The sequence below is a fragment of the Somniosus microcephalus genome, chromosome 11, assembly GCF_052327205.1.
Source record: "Somniosus microcephalus isolate GS21.2 chromosome 11, FLI_Smic_1.0, whole genome shotgun sequence".
NCBI lineage: Eukaryota > Metazoa > Chordata > Chondrichthyes > Squaliformes > Somniosidae > Somniosus > Somniosus microcephalus.
The window spans coordinates 72,550,624-72,567,153 of record NC_140997.1 but is presented as its reverse complement, the minus strand read 5'-3'; the positions used below and the strand labels follow the sequence as shown (position 1 = coordinate 72,567,153).

At 46.2% G+C, this 16,530-nt stretch overlaps 1 protein-coding gene across 5 annotated transcripts in view; it reads left to right on the top strand.

Moving 5' to 3' along the window:
• Positions 1 to 16,530, top strand: part of abat (4-aminobutyrate aminotransferase) — a 364,265-nt gene that overhangs the window by 275,821 nt on the left and 71,914 nt on the right. For all 5 annotated transcript variants that reach the window (XM_086000868.1, XM_086000870.1, XM_086000866.1 and 2 more), the window contains exons 7-8: positions 14,563 to 14,643; positions 15,254 to 15,346. In XM_086000868.1, the coding sequence (XP_085856994.1) occupies positions 14,563 to 14,643; positions 15,254 to 15,346 (174 nt within the window). The remainder of the gene's footprint in view (positions 1 to 14,562; positions 14,644 to 15,253; positions 15,347 to 16,530) is intronic.

Genomic DNA, 16,530 nt, shown 5'->3' with positions numbered 1-16,530 from the left:
AATTTGGAAATGGAGCGAAGACTGTAAACGTGCCTTCCATAAGTGCAAAGACTTAATCACGTCCAAAGAAGTTTTGGCTCATTACAACCCATCACTGCCAATCAGACTGGCGTGCGATGCATCCCCTTACGGCATAGGAGCAGTATTATCGCATAAATTCCCTGATGGCTCAGAACGGCCGATAGCTTTTGCGTCACGCTCATTGAACTCAGTTGAGCGTAACTATGCCCAAATCGACAGGGAAGCACTCAGCCTGGTATGGGGAGTGAAGAAATTCAACACGGACAAAAATTTACCTTGTTGACTGACCATCAACCCCTCACCTCCATATTCAACCCTAAAAAGGGTGTTCCCATTATGACAGCGCAAAGGCTACAGAGGTGTTCCCTTTTTCTAGGGGCACACCAATACAACATAGAATACAAAGGATCAAAACAGCATGGGAATGCTGATGGTTTATCGCGCCTACCGTTGCCAACGATAGAAGAGGCACCTACAATAGACCCAGTGGAGATGTTCCACTCAACCATAGTGGAATGTCTACCAGTAACAAATTCTGCCATTGAAAAGGAAACGAGAAATGACCGACTCTCTCACGAGTCTACGACTTAACGGTGAAGGGATGGCCAGCACATGGCGAACCACTGTTGCCAGCATTCTCACAAAGAAGAGAACAGCTGTCAGTGTGTCGAGGAACCTTGATGTGTGGATCCAGAGTGGTGATTCCACCCAAACTCCAGGATAAAGTGCTAAAGGAGCTTCACGAGGGGCATCTGGGTGGAGTGAAAATGAAGAACCTAGCCAGAGCGTTTGTATGGTGGCCAGGTTTCGATGGAGACATCGAAGAAATGACCAAGAGCTGCCTAGGATGCCAGAAGGTCCAAAACGCTCCACCCCAAGCCCCTCTACATCCATGGGAGTGGCCCTCATCTCCCTGGCAAAGGGTACACATCGACTTTGCTGGTCCATTTTTGGACTCAATGTTCTTAATCGCGGTTGATGCACACTCCAAGTGGCCGGAGCTAATCAAGATGTCCTCCACCACCATGGAAAAAACCATCACAGTATTAAGGACCATATTTGCCAGGAATGGGCTGCCGGAACAGATCCGTTCTGATAATGGACCGCAATTTGTGTCCGAAGAATTCAGGAAGTTCTTAAAAAACAATGGGGTTAAGCACTACACGTCCGCCCCATACCATCCCGTCACCAATGGATTGGCTGAAAGGTTTGTCCAGACCTTCAAGAAGGCCATAAAGGCCATGGGTAATGAAGACATAAAACTTCAGCACAAGGTGGATAAGTTCTTGTTCGCATACAGGAATGCAACACATATGGTTACAAACCAAACTCCCGCCATGATGTTCTTCAATAGAAGCCTAAGATGCCGGCTGGATTTGATCAAGCCCAACATCAGAAGGGACGTGGAGAACCGGCAATTTCAAGGCATGAATGAAAGGCCAACTAGAACCTTCCAGATAGGTCAACAAGTTTTGGCCCGGGACTACCGTACCGAGAAATGGCAGCCTGGAACTATCTGCACACGACTAGGACCGCTGATGTATACCGTGGACATCGGAGAAAGCATAATAAGGCGCCATGCTGACCAAATCATAGAGTCATCCGAAAAGGGACAACCTACACCACAACTCTATACGCCTAACGATGAAGTAGAGATACCTATATCTACCTCCGATCCGATGATACTGGAACCCGATGAACCCGACACTGGCATTCAAGCCGAATCAGCCTTGCCAAAAGAACCTACTACACCACCAGAAACTACTACACCACCGAGGCGTTATCCGGACCGAGTCAGGAAGCCTCCAGAGAGACTGACTTATAATTAATTAACTGCAGCAATGTATAGATTATTTTTCTTGTAACATGTAATTAATAATTACTTAAAATATTATGTACTGGTTAGCTAAAAGGGGAGGAATTGTAGTGTATGTGCCTTTAAGAGCCTTATGTGTACTGTAATGCCGGTAATGGCCACTCGAGCTATATAAGCCTGAGTATTGTGTTGTATCCGTTAGTTCCCCTCCAGACTTTGTTTAGTAAACACCTATCAAACCAACTCCTGTCTTCAGTGTCTCTATCAACACACAGACACAACAAGAGGCTAGTGCCACTTAAAGCTAGCCTGCACTGCTTAAAGGGGATGTGCATTGTGGCTGGAGCAGGTGCTGGGAGTCGTGGTTGAAGAGATTCTGACCTGGGAAAGAGTGAGGAATGGCACAACAGGGGAAAGAGTACGCTCCAAGGTTTTCGGCACTGCCTTGGAGGTCTTGGTGGAGGAGGTGGAAAGGGGCAGAGATGTTCTGTATCGCAGTGGTTGGGAGGAGACCCTCCAGACACACGGTCAAAAGGCAGTGGGAGCAGATAGCCATAGAGCTCAATGCCAGGAGTCAAGCCCCGTGGACCTGGATGCAGTGCTGCAAGAAGGTCAATGACCTCACACGAGTGGTCTTCAAATGCCATATCCCACCAACTGCACCACTAGCCTCAGACACTTTTCAGTGCACTACCCACCTCCCCCCCCCCCCCCATCACTCACCTACCAACAACCTCTATCAATCAGGACTCATACCTCACATTCATATGCTCCACCTCACCCTCACATACTTAGCACTGCTGCAAGCCTCACACCCACATCTTACAGCTCGCACACACTGCCAGCTATTCAACCATGACTGCCACATCAGCCAAACAGATTGCACCCCACACTCACTGACACACTTCCCTCTCTCTTGCAGGACAAGGTGGCACACAACTGGAGGCAGCAGGCGCTAACTGGAGGGGGACAGGCACACCTGCATATCCTAACCCACATGGAGGAGATGGTGCTGGACATAGTTGAGGCCATGGCCAGTGGCAGGGCAGAAACTATTGAAGATGAGGTATCCTCATACCTAATCCTCCTTCTCACATCCCACTTCCCCCTCATCCCACAATCTCTTCTGATTTACAAGCTGCACATGGTGTAAGCATGCACCTCTTACTTTCCCCCACTCCCCTCACTACAACCTTACCCTTTTGCCTTTTTCCTTTCAGATACCCAAGAGGTGCAATCTTGCCAGGCAGTGGAGGAACACCATGAAGAGAGTGATGATGAAGACGCCGCACCGTCACTTTCACACTTGCAGCTACCAGCACAGATACTGACGCCTACGTATCTTGGAGCATAGATTAGAGGGGGATCTGCACATGGTGAGACACCAGGCCTAAGTGGGCTGCAGCCAGGGCAGGGGCAAGGGTAGCGCAGGTGCCAGCTCGCCGGAGGGCAAGGTCGCACACGGATTCTGCTGCAGAGGACTCAGATGAGGACTTTGATGGGGCAGCGTACAGAAAAAGGCTGATGGGTATGCACAACGAGATGCTTGATGCATTTGGGATGCCTGGCAGAAAGCCTGCAGTCAGTGCCAAGGAGCATGGAGGAGTCCAGCACCAACTTGGCACAGGGCTTTGCGCAGAGCTTGGAGCCCATCCTTTCCAGCATGGAGGAGTTGGCTAATTCCGTTTGCACACTTGTGGACCCAACCATGATGCAGCGTCTAATGGCTAATGTCACAGCATCCATTGCAGCACAAACAGCAGCCACCCAACGTCTGAGTGCCGTCATGCAAGCTCAGACTACTGCCATCATCGATTGCAGTGTGCAAAGGGGCTTGCAGGGCATCACAGCAGTCCAGCAATCTGTCCTCCAACAGATTACTAGGATTGCTGAGGCGCCGCCCTGGGGGAGTGGCAGTGGATCAGTGGAGCACAAACCTGCTGTCTTCTCGCAGGAAGACAGCATTGGTCCTCCCACCACTGCCACTCCGCCAGTGCCCTTGTTGTTGCCTGTCAGCCAGCCAGCCCAGACTGCAGCCGCTCATGCCGAGGTGGTGCAGTCTACAGCCAGGCCTTCTTGGCCCAGAGGTGCTCAAGGTCATCCTCCAAGGCAAACTGCAGTCTCCCCCACTGAAAGTCAGCAGCCTTCCACCAGCCATGCTGCAGCCGTGGGGTAGCACTGCGTAGAAACACTAGGGCCGGAATTTTCTGGAGTCCGTGCGGACGCGATTGGAGGCAGGTCGGGGGGGAAATTTGAAAAAAGCCGGAGCGGGTCGGGAACCCGCCATCATCCCACCCCCACGTGCATTTCCCTCGGGCACTTTTGCCGGTATGGCAGTGACCCGACCGGCAGAGGCAGGCAACCTAATTGAAATCATTATCAGCTTGTTGTCAGACACTTAGGCGCCTTTCGAATTTCCATGCATGTTCACGGGATTCACGCAGCTCGGGAACCATGTCTGTCAACCTGAGGCGGGAGTTGAGTGTCCATTGCTCCAGCTGATTACTTGACAGCATCAAATGTACAGTAAAAGCTCCGACCTCACAGCTGATCACTTTCCTCAGGCAGAAGCTGTTGCTGACTGCATTGCCAGCACACATTGAACTTTCTGCAGGCTGCTAGTGTTTCCAGCAAAGTCTCCATCCAGTGTCACCTCATTGGAAAAACCTTTCTCACCATTGACAGATTGCTTCTGTCAACTCTACTTGACCTGCCATCTATTCCATCAGCATGGGTGCCGTTTATACTGTCTCACCTTAGTCCTCAGAATCTGACCACAATCAGCCCCAACACCAGCAGCACCAACAACACCATCACCAACCTTCTTCGCAATCACCTGATGCTGCACAGGACAGAGGGCATCAGCACCCGAGCACATTGCTGCCCAAGAGGCCAGGGATGTCCTCATCATGGCCAGATTTACTTAACTTTACGCAGTACACCCATATGGCTGCCACATGCTGTGCCAGGTTGGCACCACCCCACAGCAACACCTAAAGGCTCCCTACAATGACCAGGCCATTCCTTTCACACTGGCCACCATTGGTGGAGGTACCGTTATGTCTCGCCATTCACTCCAACTCACTAAGCCATTTCCAAAGGTGCACACAAATTTCTCCAAGAGCGGAAAGTGTTGAAAATACAGGTTTTTATGGTTGACACCACATTAACGGAAACTTCACATTAACATCGAATAAAATACCCAAGCGGCTACCCTTGTGAATCTACTTGTGTGTCATCTTTCTCTTACACGTGCTTCTACGAGGTGCTACCCTGTGGCTTCAGCAGAGGTAGAGGCAGCCTGCTCGCTTCCCTGCTGCGACTGCTTAGACACTCTTGGCGGACGTCCTTTGAGTTTTGGAGCCTGTGATGGCCCCACCAAAGTCTGCTCCTCCTGCGACTGCAGGGGCAGACTCAGCCATCACAATCCGAGGAGCCATCTGTGGCTCCGACTGGGGGGTGGGTGGCAATGGGGGAGAAGTGTGAGCGCTTTGAGAGGAGCCCACACTTCCATGTCCCCTCTCACCATCATCCCTCTCATAGGCCACCCGCACTTCCCTGCTAACAAGGAGCTGGAGAGCACCTTGCTGCACATCAGTGGGGCCATGAGGACCCAAGTCTATGTTGACATCCTTCCTAGAGAGGAGGTCTATGAGCCTCTGCCATCTAGTCTCCATAGATAGTATGTGCTCATGTGAGTGGCACATCAGCTACTCCATGCTGGTGGCCATCCTATCCATGGAAGAGCCTACAGTCACCATCGCCTGCGACACGGTGGTGCTCATGTTGAAGATGGACTCCTCCATTCTCTGCACATTTGCAGACATCGTGGTCGCAAAACCTGTCAAAGCCTCCTGGATTTCTTCCTGCATCTCCAGGATCACCCTCTTTCTGGATTGCCCCCGAGGCTCAGCCTCTGCATGAAGCTGAGCAGAGCTGGGAACGTCCTCCGCATTCCGGCGAGGAGTATCCACTGCTGTCCCTGTCAACACCATCTGCTCTTGCTCACTTGTGTGTTGTGAGACACCAGGTGACAACACTACTCTATCTTGTGAGGGACCCACCGAGGTGTGCGTCTCTGCGCTGTGCTGGGTGCGCTTATGTCTGGTGACGGTGTGTCCTCATAGGCTGGAGGCTCCTCTGAGGAGTTGTCTTCCTCTTCCTCCTGGATAGTGCAGGGGGGCTCTTGATGGACCTGTGGGAGAGTAAAGAGATGAGTTAGAAATGTCATATCAAGAATGGGTACAGATACCATTATGCACATCAGTGGCTGATGACATCAGTCCCCATATGAGTGACTGCTGTATGCCATGTGGCTCTATGATATGTAGTTCTGTCACCAGGTTGCTGAGATACCCCCCTCTCTCCATCTCCGACCTTGAGCCGCTCGGCAAATCCCGATACTTCTAATGCAGCCTCCTCTGCGTTGTGAGGCTGGCAAATTATGGCGTTCCCCCTCCAGTTCTCTCCCTCTCCCTCTTATTGTGGGCTCTCTTTTCCTGCAAGGAGGGAAAGAAGAGAAGGTTGAGTGAGAGTGATGGAATGAGTATAAGGAATGGATGGGTTACATCTTTAGAGGGTGACTATGATGGAGTGGGGTGGCAATGCGATGTGGCCTCCTTGCGTGTTGTTAGTTGGCATGATTGCATTAGGATGAGGGTGAGTGTGAGGGGTGGTTAGTCAGATGGGGATGTGATAATGTAGATAGAGAGAGGGATGGGTGGATGTGCAAGGTATGTTGGTGTGAGTAAGGATGTATACGAGTAGGGTTGGGAAGACAGAGTGATGGGGATGTGATGAGAGGCACCGCAGGATGAAATTGAGTGTGGCTTTGTATCTTTTGTAAGTATTTGAAATCTTTTGTTACCTACCTCTACTAGCATGGAGTGAGGGTTAGGAAACTGCACAGGCTCTTAGTAGTGAAGAACATTGGATGTGCAGCATCACAATGGACATCTGATGTTCAGGATGCTTTCATTTCAGTGTCAGCTGTGGCTCAGTGGGTAGCACTCTCACCTTCTAAGTCAGAAGGTTGAGGGTTCAAGTCCCACTCCAGGGACTTGAGCACAAAAATCTAGGCTGACACTGGGAGTGCTGCACTGTCAGAGGTGCCGTCTTTCAGATGAGACGTTAAACCAAGGCTCTGTCTGCTCTCTCAGGTGGACATAAAAGATCCCATGGCAATATTTAGAAGAAGAACAATGGAGTTATCCCTGATGCCCTCAACCAACATAACAAAAAAACCAGATTATCTGGTCATTATCACATTGCTGTTTGAGGAAGCTTGCTGTGCGCAAATTGGCTGCTGCATTTCCTGCATTACAACAGTGATTACACTTCAAAAGTATTTAATTGACTGTAAAATGCGTTGAGACATCCGGTGGTCATGAAAAGTGCTATATAAATGCAAGTCTTTCTTTCTTTTATTCACCTTTCCTGATCTACAGGAAACTCTTTGGTGTCCGGCACCAACGGGACCGGGATGGTGCCGGTTGATTAAAAATTCCGGATGACGGAGAGGGTTATCTACCGAGGCTATTTTTAACAAACAAAAATTTTTAAAAATCAAGAAATGTGCAGTATACAGTAATTGGGTACTCCCGGCAGCACGGGAGTGTCAGACTCCTGATATTGAGGTGTTCGGACTTCCGACAGTGCCAAGAAGCCGAGTAGTGGCAGTTTGGAGAACTACCCCCACTAACTCGGCCACCGCGGGAGACTCGGACTCGGCAACATTTCCAGTTATTGAGGTGTTGTTTTGGGAGTATGAATTTTGCCGGTTAATAGAGAATTCTGGATATTTAGGTGTCATTTAAACGAGAGTTTCCTGTAATGAGATCATTGAAACGTTTCCAGCACTGCACCCAGGTCCTCCTGACCACATCCCTGCTGGTGACCCTTTCTGCAATCTGGAGCCAGGCTCTTTTTGTCTCCTGGAGAGGTCTCTTCTGCCCATCGGAAGGGAAGAGGACCTCCCTGCGTGCTCTGACTCCCTCCACAAGCTTGGAGGCAGCCCTCTGCCTCTGTGCAGTCATGTCTCCAAGTGTTTGGAACAAGCAAAAGCTCCAGTGCAGTGACTGCAGAATCCTAGATGGACCTTCAAATGCAATGTGGCCATGGCTCCTTTAAATCTACCGGCTGAAAACGCGTCATTGCTGACGTCATCAGATCCGCACCATTTAATTGGGCCGGGTAACACGCTGGGCGGGCTTAGTAGGCCCCATTAGCAGAAAGTCGATTTCTGGAGCGGAATGTAAGCAACAACAGGGTCGCGACCTGCCACCCCGACCGCCAGCACCTGACCCGCCCAGGTAAAGGAAATTGCAACATTGGACAGGCAAAGGCACCTGGAAGACGGCACTATGAAATGATTTCATTTATAAATTTAGTTTGAAATGTTTATTTTGAGGTGGCTTGTATTTTTGCCTTGTGGCCATTCAGGATTCGCTGCCTATGGTCGCACATTAGCTGGGCGTTGAGGGAGTGGAATCCCTTTTGGTTCCAGTACACAGCAGTGTTGGCATGTGGCACCCGCAAAGCGATGTACGCGCTGTCAATGGCACCCTGCACCATGGGGAAGCCTGCGATCCTAGCGAAGGCGCCTGTTCACTCTGCCTGCTGCTCTCTGGCAAAAGAGAATGAAATGTAGTCAGCGCTCTTGGAATAGAGAGTCTCAGTGACATAAGAACACAAGAAATAGGAGCAGGAATAGGCCACTTGGCCCCTCGAGCCTGCTCCGCCATTCAATAAGATCATGGCTGATCTTGGGCTCAAAGCCACTTCCCTGCCTGCTCCCCATAACCCTTCACTCCCTTGTCTTGCAAAAATTTGTCTATCTCCACTTTAAATGTATTTAATGACCCAGCCTCCACGGCTCTCTGGGGCAGAGAATTCCACAGATTTACGACCCTCTGAGAGAAGAAACTCCTCCTCATCTCAATTTTAAAGGGGCGACCCTTTATTCTAAAACTGTGCCCCCGCATTCTAGATTTCCCCACGAGGGGAAACATCATCTCTGCATCTACCCTGTCGAGCCCCCTCAGTATCTTATATGTTTCAATAAGATCACCTCTCATTCTTCTAAATTCCAATGAGTATAGGCCCAGCCTGCTCAACCTTTCCTCATAAGTCAACCCCCTCATCTCTGGAATTAACCTAATGAATAGTCTCTGAACTGCCTCCAATGCAAGTATATCCTTCCTTAAATAAGGAGACCAAAACTGTACACAGTACTCAAGGTGTGGTCTCACCAATACCCTGTACAATTGTAGCAGGACTTCCCTGCTTTTATACTCCAACCCCTTTGAAATAAAGGCCAATGGTCCATTACCTTCCTTACTCAACAGTGGACGGCAAACTGCGACAAATATCTCCAGCTCCAGCCTGGAAGGAACCAGACGCATAAAAGATCATCGCCATGGTCACCTTCACAGCCACTGGCAATGTGGTCCTTGCCCTGCTCTGAGGTGGCAGTTGTGGCTGCAGCAGGTGGCAGATTTCAGTGAGCACGTCCTTACTGAAGCACAGACATCTCACACACTGTTCCTTGCTGAGGTTCAGATAGGAGAATTGCTCCCTGAAGACCGTGGGTGGATATGGCCACCTGCTGAGAGTCCTTCTCCCCCTCCTCCTCCTCCCTCTTTCAGCAGCTTGTCCTGCTCTGTGTGGCCTCTGTTCATTCTTCAAATCATGCTGTATTCCAAGGGAAATGCTACTACTGCACCCAAGTCTGGGAGCAAGTGATTTGTGGAAAAGCCTTGAAGTCTGCAAAAAGTCCTTCAGCATCTGCCACACCACCTGTAGAAATTTGCAACTTTAAACAACTATAGAAAGCACCAAACACTTGTAGAATCGCAGCAACAGCCAGAGGAAGTCAACCAGCAACTAGCCTGTAAGTAGTTGATGATCCTTTTAAATAGCGCTGGTGGCGGATCTTTCCTGCTGCTGAACGCGTGTGAGCTGTGCGAGCTTAAGAGAGGGCATTAGCTGGAGCATTGAGCTCCAAAATGGCACTGCTGGCGTTAAATCAGCATTGCATGCTGATTGAGGTTATGATCTGGCTGCTCTGCATACTTCTGGCGGATGTTCACTGCGTGCATACTAACATCTGCACCAATATGACATCCGGCACGATTCGCCCCACCAGTGTGTGCGCGCTGCAGATGCCATTTTTGAGCTCCAAGGGCACTCATAGTGCCCAAAAAACAGGCGCTAACAATTCCAATTTCTTGCCCTGTGGGGCTCAGTAAGGATTCTTCAATCTGATTGGTTGAAGAAACGCTGTTGTTTTCCCTGTTCACACAGATCCCAGATGCCCTGTAGAGGGCGCCGTGCTGTATTGGACTCCCGATGGCTGTAAGTTGCCACACAAAAGCCCACAAAAGGTCTGTAAATGTAATGAACAGTGAGTGCCATTTGTTCACCGCTGACCGCAAAATGTTTTCAGTCTTCCAAATATTTAGCTGGAGAAAACTGTGGCTCATCCAAGACTGGATGTCAGTCAATCAGTCTGACAGCAAAGAGGCAATGGAAGAGTTGAGAGAGAGGTAAAACTGGATGTCATCACCGCACATGTGGAAGATGACCTCATATCGGTGGATGATGTTTCCAAAGTGCAGGATGTAGATGAGGAATAAGAGAAGGCCAAGGATGGATCCTTGAGAGAGTTCTAAGGTGACAGTGGGAAGGTAAGGTAAGGTGGGAAGATAAGCCATTGCTAGAGATCCTGTGGTGAGACCCTGATTAGACAAATGTAGAACCAAGTGTTGGCAGTCCCACCGAGCTGGAAAAGTGTGCATTTCTGATCATTTGTTTAACAAGACCAGCTCTCGATGGTTACCAGGATATCGCCCTTCAATTCTTTGTTTACTGATTGACTGATTCAAATAACCGTGTTTCACTGAAATAGGGTCTTATTTGCTGTTTGGTCTCAGTTACTGAAGCCAGTGTGATAAATCACAGTTATTTCCATTGAGCAATGGCTTCTATCCATTTGTCAGAATGATATATTTGATTAACCAACTAACATCAGTTGGGTGTTTGAACTTGCTACCAATGGTAAGGTATGATATAGTAAATCAGAATTTGCCACATTAAAAGTCTGACAGGGCAAGCATTTTCTGCCAGAAAACTGTCAACTTTATGTCCAACAGTCTAAATATCTGCCCCTTTAAGTTTCTTGGAAGATAGAAAGTGTTTGAGCCTTAAAATTCTCCTATTAGATTGTTAATTATTTAAAAAATGTAAAGTTTCATAATTTAAGCAGCCTTAATCCAAAGTTCTTCCTGCCGGTTTCACTATCCCTACAAACATGAAGTTGCTGAGTAGTGGCGTGAGCCTTTGGCATTCCCGTCTCTGGGCCAGAAGGCGCAGGGGCGGGAATGCCAGACAGTGCCGGCGAGTGGAGTCAGATCTCCGGCTTTGAATTCTAGGTTTGATGTCCAACGGGATACTCGGTTCCGGTGGATGTGGGTGGCCCCCCCTCATCGTATGGGTTGTGGGAGCCCATAAAACCCTCCCGTCATGTAGGACTGACCGCCCGATCGGCTGGTATAAAGATGGTTCCGGCCATGGAAGCAGCGTTAACGTCGCGGCCAGTCAGACTGCTAGTCAGCAAAGAAGAAGAAGCCTAGTAGTGACAGATTTACTGTCAGCCAGTTAGAGGGCTGGTGTTGGACTTTTAATGGCCACTTCATTGAATTTGAATAAAGGATGGCTTGGGTTTACATGCCAACAAGATTGATAAAATTGTTATTTGAAAACGTTGCTGCTTGTGTTTACATAATGCTGGCAACTAATTGGACGCGCCAGACTTTATTCAGTGGGTTTTCTGGCTTCATATTTTTCAAATTTCTGATTGGTCCACAAATACCTTGATAACCAAAACAGACCACCAATGCATTAACTACACTTGAAATGGGTCGATTACCCCGTTTTTCAAATTTGTCAATTAGATTTTAAAAAGTCAACTAACAAACCAGCCGAGCCTATATAGGGCCACTGCCTTGGTCCCTCCTCCACTGACATCGCCAAGGGCAAGTGCTTAATGTGGGGAGTTGTGGGCAGGATCTTGCTTCCTGCTGCACGATGTGATGTTTTCAGTGGCACTGACGTGCAATTCATATACATTCATGTTTTTATGAGTTTCGTATTCCATTGGAAACAGCTGCGTAAACACTTCTTATGGGAATTCTGATATGAAAATCTCTACACTTATCTGTAATGTTTCCCTGTAATCCCTGTGGGAAACATTTGAATAGGACTTTTAATGTTAATCAAATCACTGACCATGTAACATCTTTTCCCACAAAACACTCGATACTTTCTGGAATTTTTTTTTCTCAATAACTGATATTTCTCATGTCAAAAACAAAGGTTTAAACAAAGTACCAAAAATTCAAAAAATTTCATATTTCACAATAACATAGATAAGTTTAATCATTGAATTGCCTTTTGTGTCTTTTAATACCTTAATTAAAGTTTTTTATTCAAAGGCTTCAGCAGCACATCTCTTACCCTCCCTTATGTGTCTTAGTAAATCAAGAGCCTTTTTAAAAAAAAGAATTATTGGCCCGGATTATGCGGGGCCGATGACTGCGCACAGTGTACGGTGTCATAAGCCCTGAGAATGGCCCCGCAAGTTCTGTGTTTCTGCATGTGTAAAAAGCCGGAACTTGCAATCTTCACCTTCACAGATTGTCCGCATGCGCCCCAAAAACACTTTCCCTCGAGCAGAGTCTGCCTATTTGCCCAACTACTGCCCAGCAAATGCCCATTACCAGCGTAAGGGTTAAAATAAATGTTAAATTAACATTTTAAAAATGATGAAAACTTACAAATACATTTAAAATTAATGTAAAAAAATTTTTTTTAATGTTAAATTAAATTTTTGTTTTAAATGCTTCATTAAAGGGACCTTGAATTAATTTTGAACATGGGAACATTTATTTTTATTAGAATTGTGTTAATTATTTATTTGGGGATTTCTCATAAGCTTATGGAGATTCCGCTGGTAAATGGAATCCCCAAAAGCTTATGAGGAATCCCCCTTTCTAATTGGTTGGCCTGGCCCACGTGATCCCAGGGACGCTTCCGAACCGCCTGCGTCCCTGGGATCTGTGGGCATTTTACGCCAGCGTACGCCCGCAGGCCCAGGACCCGAAGACTCCAAAGCCCGGGAGCCAGCAGGTACTTTCGGATTTTTTTTTTCGGGTCGGAGGCCTCTGACCGCAAATTTCGGCCCTTTACTTATTCTTTCTTGGTCAGGATTTTGGATGCACCAATTCCACCCCGGGAGCACCGGACACATACAGTGATTATACTATATCGGTATAGAGTGTTAACTCTTTAAGTACCTTAGCAAACTATGAGCCTCGTTTTTTTTTTACCTCTGTAACTTTAAACAGGCGAATAGTTTATTTTTTTATTTACCTTTCACATCTGCGCAGTCGGCATTACAAAATAGTGCACCCCTCACCCTCCAAATGTCATACTTTATATAAAATAGCAACAAATCATAACTGAGAATTTTTCTTTTCAAAGGAGTATACAAGAAGAGAAAGAAAGTCAATAATTTCTGTTTTTCTTCCCTTCAAATAACCTTGCCTGTTAAGCTAAAGAAACTTCCAACAGCAAGCACAGTTCATGTGTAATTGATATCAGGATGGTCCTATTTAGATCACTTTGTCACAATACCCAAAGATTGGCCTTAAAGGGACAGCCAGTTTAGCAGTTAAATTTGTAACCATTCTCCAATATGAGCGATGCCACAGGAGATTAGCTAGTTTTCTCAAACTACAGTGTGCCAAGCTGAAATGAATGCCAATATCAAATTGAAGTGTATGGTAATTTAATCATTCAATCATAGAATCATACAGCACAGAAGGAGGCCATTCGGCCCAGCATGCCTGTGCTGGCTCTTTGAAAGAGCTATCCAATTAGTCCCACACCCTTCTCCATAGCCCTGCAGCTTTTTTCCCTACAAGTATTTATCCAATTACCTTTTGAAAGTTACTATTGAATCTGCTTCCACCGCCCTTTCATGCAGTGCATTCCAGATCACAACAACTCGCTGTGTAAAAGAAAATCCTCCTCATCTCCCCTCTGGTTCTTTTGCCAATTACCTTAAAGCTGTGTCCATTGGTTACCGACTGTCCTGCCAGTGGTAACAGTTTCACCCTATTTACTTGATCAAAACTCCTCATAATTTGGAACATTGCTATTAAATTTTCTCTTAACCTTCTCTGCTCTAAGGAGAACAATCCCAGCTTCTCAATTCGCTCCACGTAACTGAAGTCCCTCATCCCTGATACCATTCTAGTAAGTCTCTTCTGCACCCTCTCCAAGGCATTGACACCCTTCCTAAAGTGTGGTGCCCAGAACTGGACACAATACTCCAGCTGGAGCTTAAGCAGTGTTTTATAAAGGTTTAGCATAACTTATTTATTTTTGTATGGTATATCTTTATTAATAAAGCCCAGAATCCTATATGCTTTTTTAACAGCCTTATCAACTTGTCCTGCCACCTTCAAAGATTTGTGTACATACACCCCCAGGTCTCTCTGTTCCTGCACCCCCTTTAAAAATGCACCATTTAGTTCATATTGCCTCTCCTCATTCGTCCCATTGCCTCTTGCACAAGAGTTAACCCAGGCTTTTTATTTACATACATATTTGTTTTAACTTTGAAAGGGACAATGACTATTTCATGTTGTGTTCTATCACAGAGTACTTTCATAAACAGACCTGCCCTGGGATGTCTGCCTCCTGAGAATTATGTTCAGAAACTATCTGAGTCGCTGCTTTCAGTAAGTTCAACTGTGTGGCTGGGTGGGGGAGGGCGAGGGCATTTCAAGCTATATAAAGCATTGTTCAATTTGTTCGAGCTGTACTATTCTGTTTAATCTCCCTTTGTGAATGCCATATCACGCAAAGTCAGAAAGGGCTAAATAAATTATCCCAATAGTTAAATTAACAAAATTATGTTGTATTCAGTATAACATCAGGATCTTATCTTGAGGTGTAATTCATTCAGTCCTAATGTTATCTGTTACCACACACAGACTGTGTACACCAGGGATTCCCTTGTACCAGTTTTTACTTCAGTTGAAAAACTTCATTGGTGATGCAAAGTAATTTAGAGTCATTGGAGGCCATGGATTTCACCACAAATTTTTTTTAAAATCCCAACCCCACAAGAACCAGCACCTTCACTAATGAAAAAAACACAAGTGTTTTTGAGCCAGAGCAAAGCTTTGATGTGCCAGTGTGATCAGTGTGACCAAGTTGAAAGCTATGACCAAGATGACCATCTCTAAATGGGATTAGACACCAGACCATTACTATTATCTGTTTATGTTGATGTAATATCCGTGATGAACGCACTATCATTGAGTCGCTGATTTTGTTCCTAATCAGGTAGCTCCAAAAGGTTTGAAACAAGTACAAACTATGTCGTGTGGCTCCTGTTCCAATGAGAATGCCTTCAAAGCAGCTTGCATCTGGTATCGAGTAAGTGAAAGATTTCCCACCATCCTTTGAAACCACTGGATCTGTGTATTTAAATGCAGTCTGTGAATACATTTGTGTCTGCAGCATACAGGAATATTAGAAGGGCCTTTACACTAATTCTGTTAGAGGTTTTGGCGATGTTTTGAAAATTATGCAGTGAGAAATTACTGAAAATAAAGATCCAACAGCCATACATGCTGGGTCTTGTAAGATCTTGGATGGACTGGTGGATGACTTTCATGGTGAAAATGGAGTGTCATTCATCTGAGAACCTAAGACAACTGCTTATAGAGAAGCAACATTTTAGAACCCTAATGAAGAGGAGGGGGATATGATGTTTTAAAAACTAGCTGAATGCTTTGTTAGAAGATTTCAGTAGTCAGTAGCTTAGTTGTGCTAATTAAATTCATTCTAGATTTTTCTAGTTCTAGAGACTGGCGCAGTGTGTTTGAATCTAGCACTGACTGAGATGAAATCCTCCATTCTGTTGGTTTTAAGAGTTCTAAATGAATTGAGATTGGCTAGCTATAATCCAGTGCCAAGTGGTCATACATCCACACCATAATTTGACTCAGAAACAATAAGAATCACCAGTAAGGGAAATGGAAGCACTAGTAAGAGTGTGTGGCCCTTTCCTAAGTTGGGAGCACATTGAAAGAGCTTTATTCTGTACCTGGTCATGCTTTACCTGTCCTAGGAAGACTTGATGCTGACCCTATGCCAAAAGAAGTGAAGTATGCCATTCCCCAACAACTTGATCAACATAAAAATACACCAAAAAATCTAATTCAGGTTACAAGATACCTTCTAATAAAGTTGTGAACTATAAGGTTTCTCCTGATCAATAACAGAAACAGTCGATCATGTTGCTCATTGGATTCATGATTTGCAGATTTGGGGGGGAAGAAAAGACATCATTTCATTTTTTGAACATAAAATAATAAAAATGTGACTAATTATTTTATAATTAGTCTTCTGTCCATTTGTTTTAGGAAAGAATCAGTTTCCTACCTTTCTCATACACGGCTGCAGTAGTTTGAAAATCACAATCCACAACTTTATTTTCTGGCTGATGGATCTTTCACAATGAGTGAGGAAGGTCCATGCAGGTAGCAATTAAGAACTTGCATCATTGGCTTGTACTGATCTTTCAATCCATTTACAGTCAAAAATGGCACTGTTGA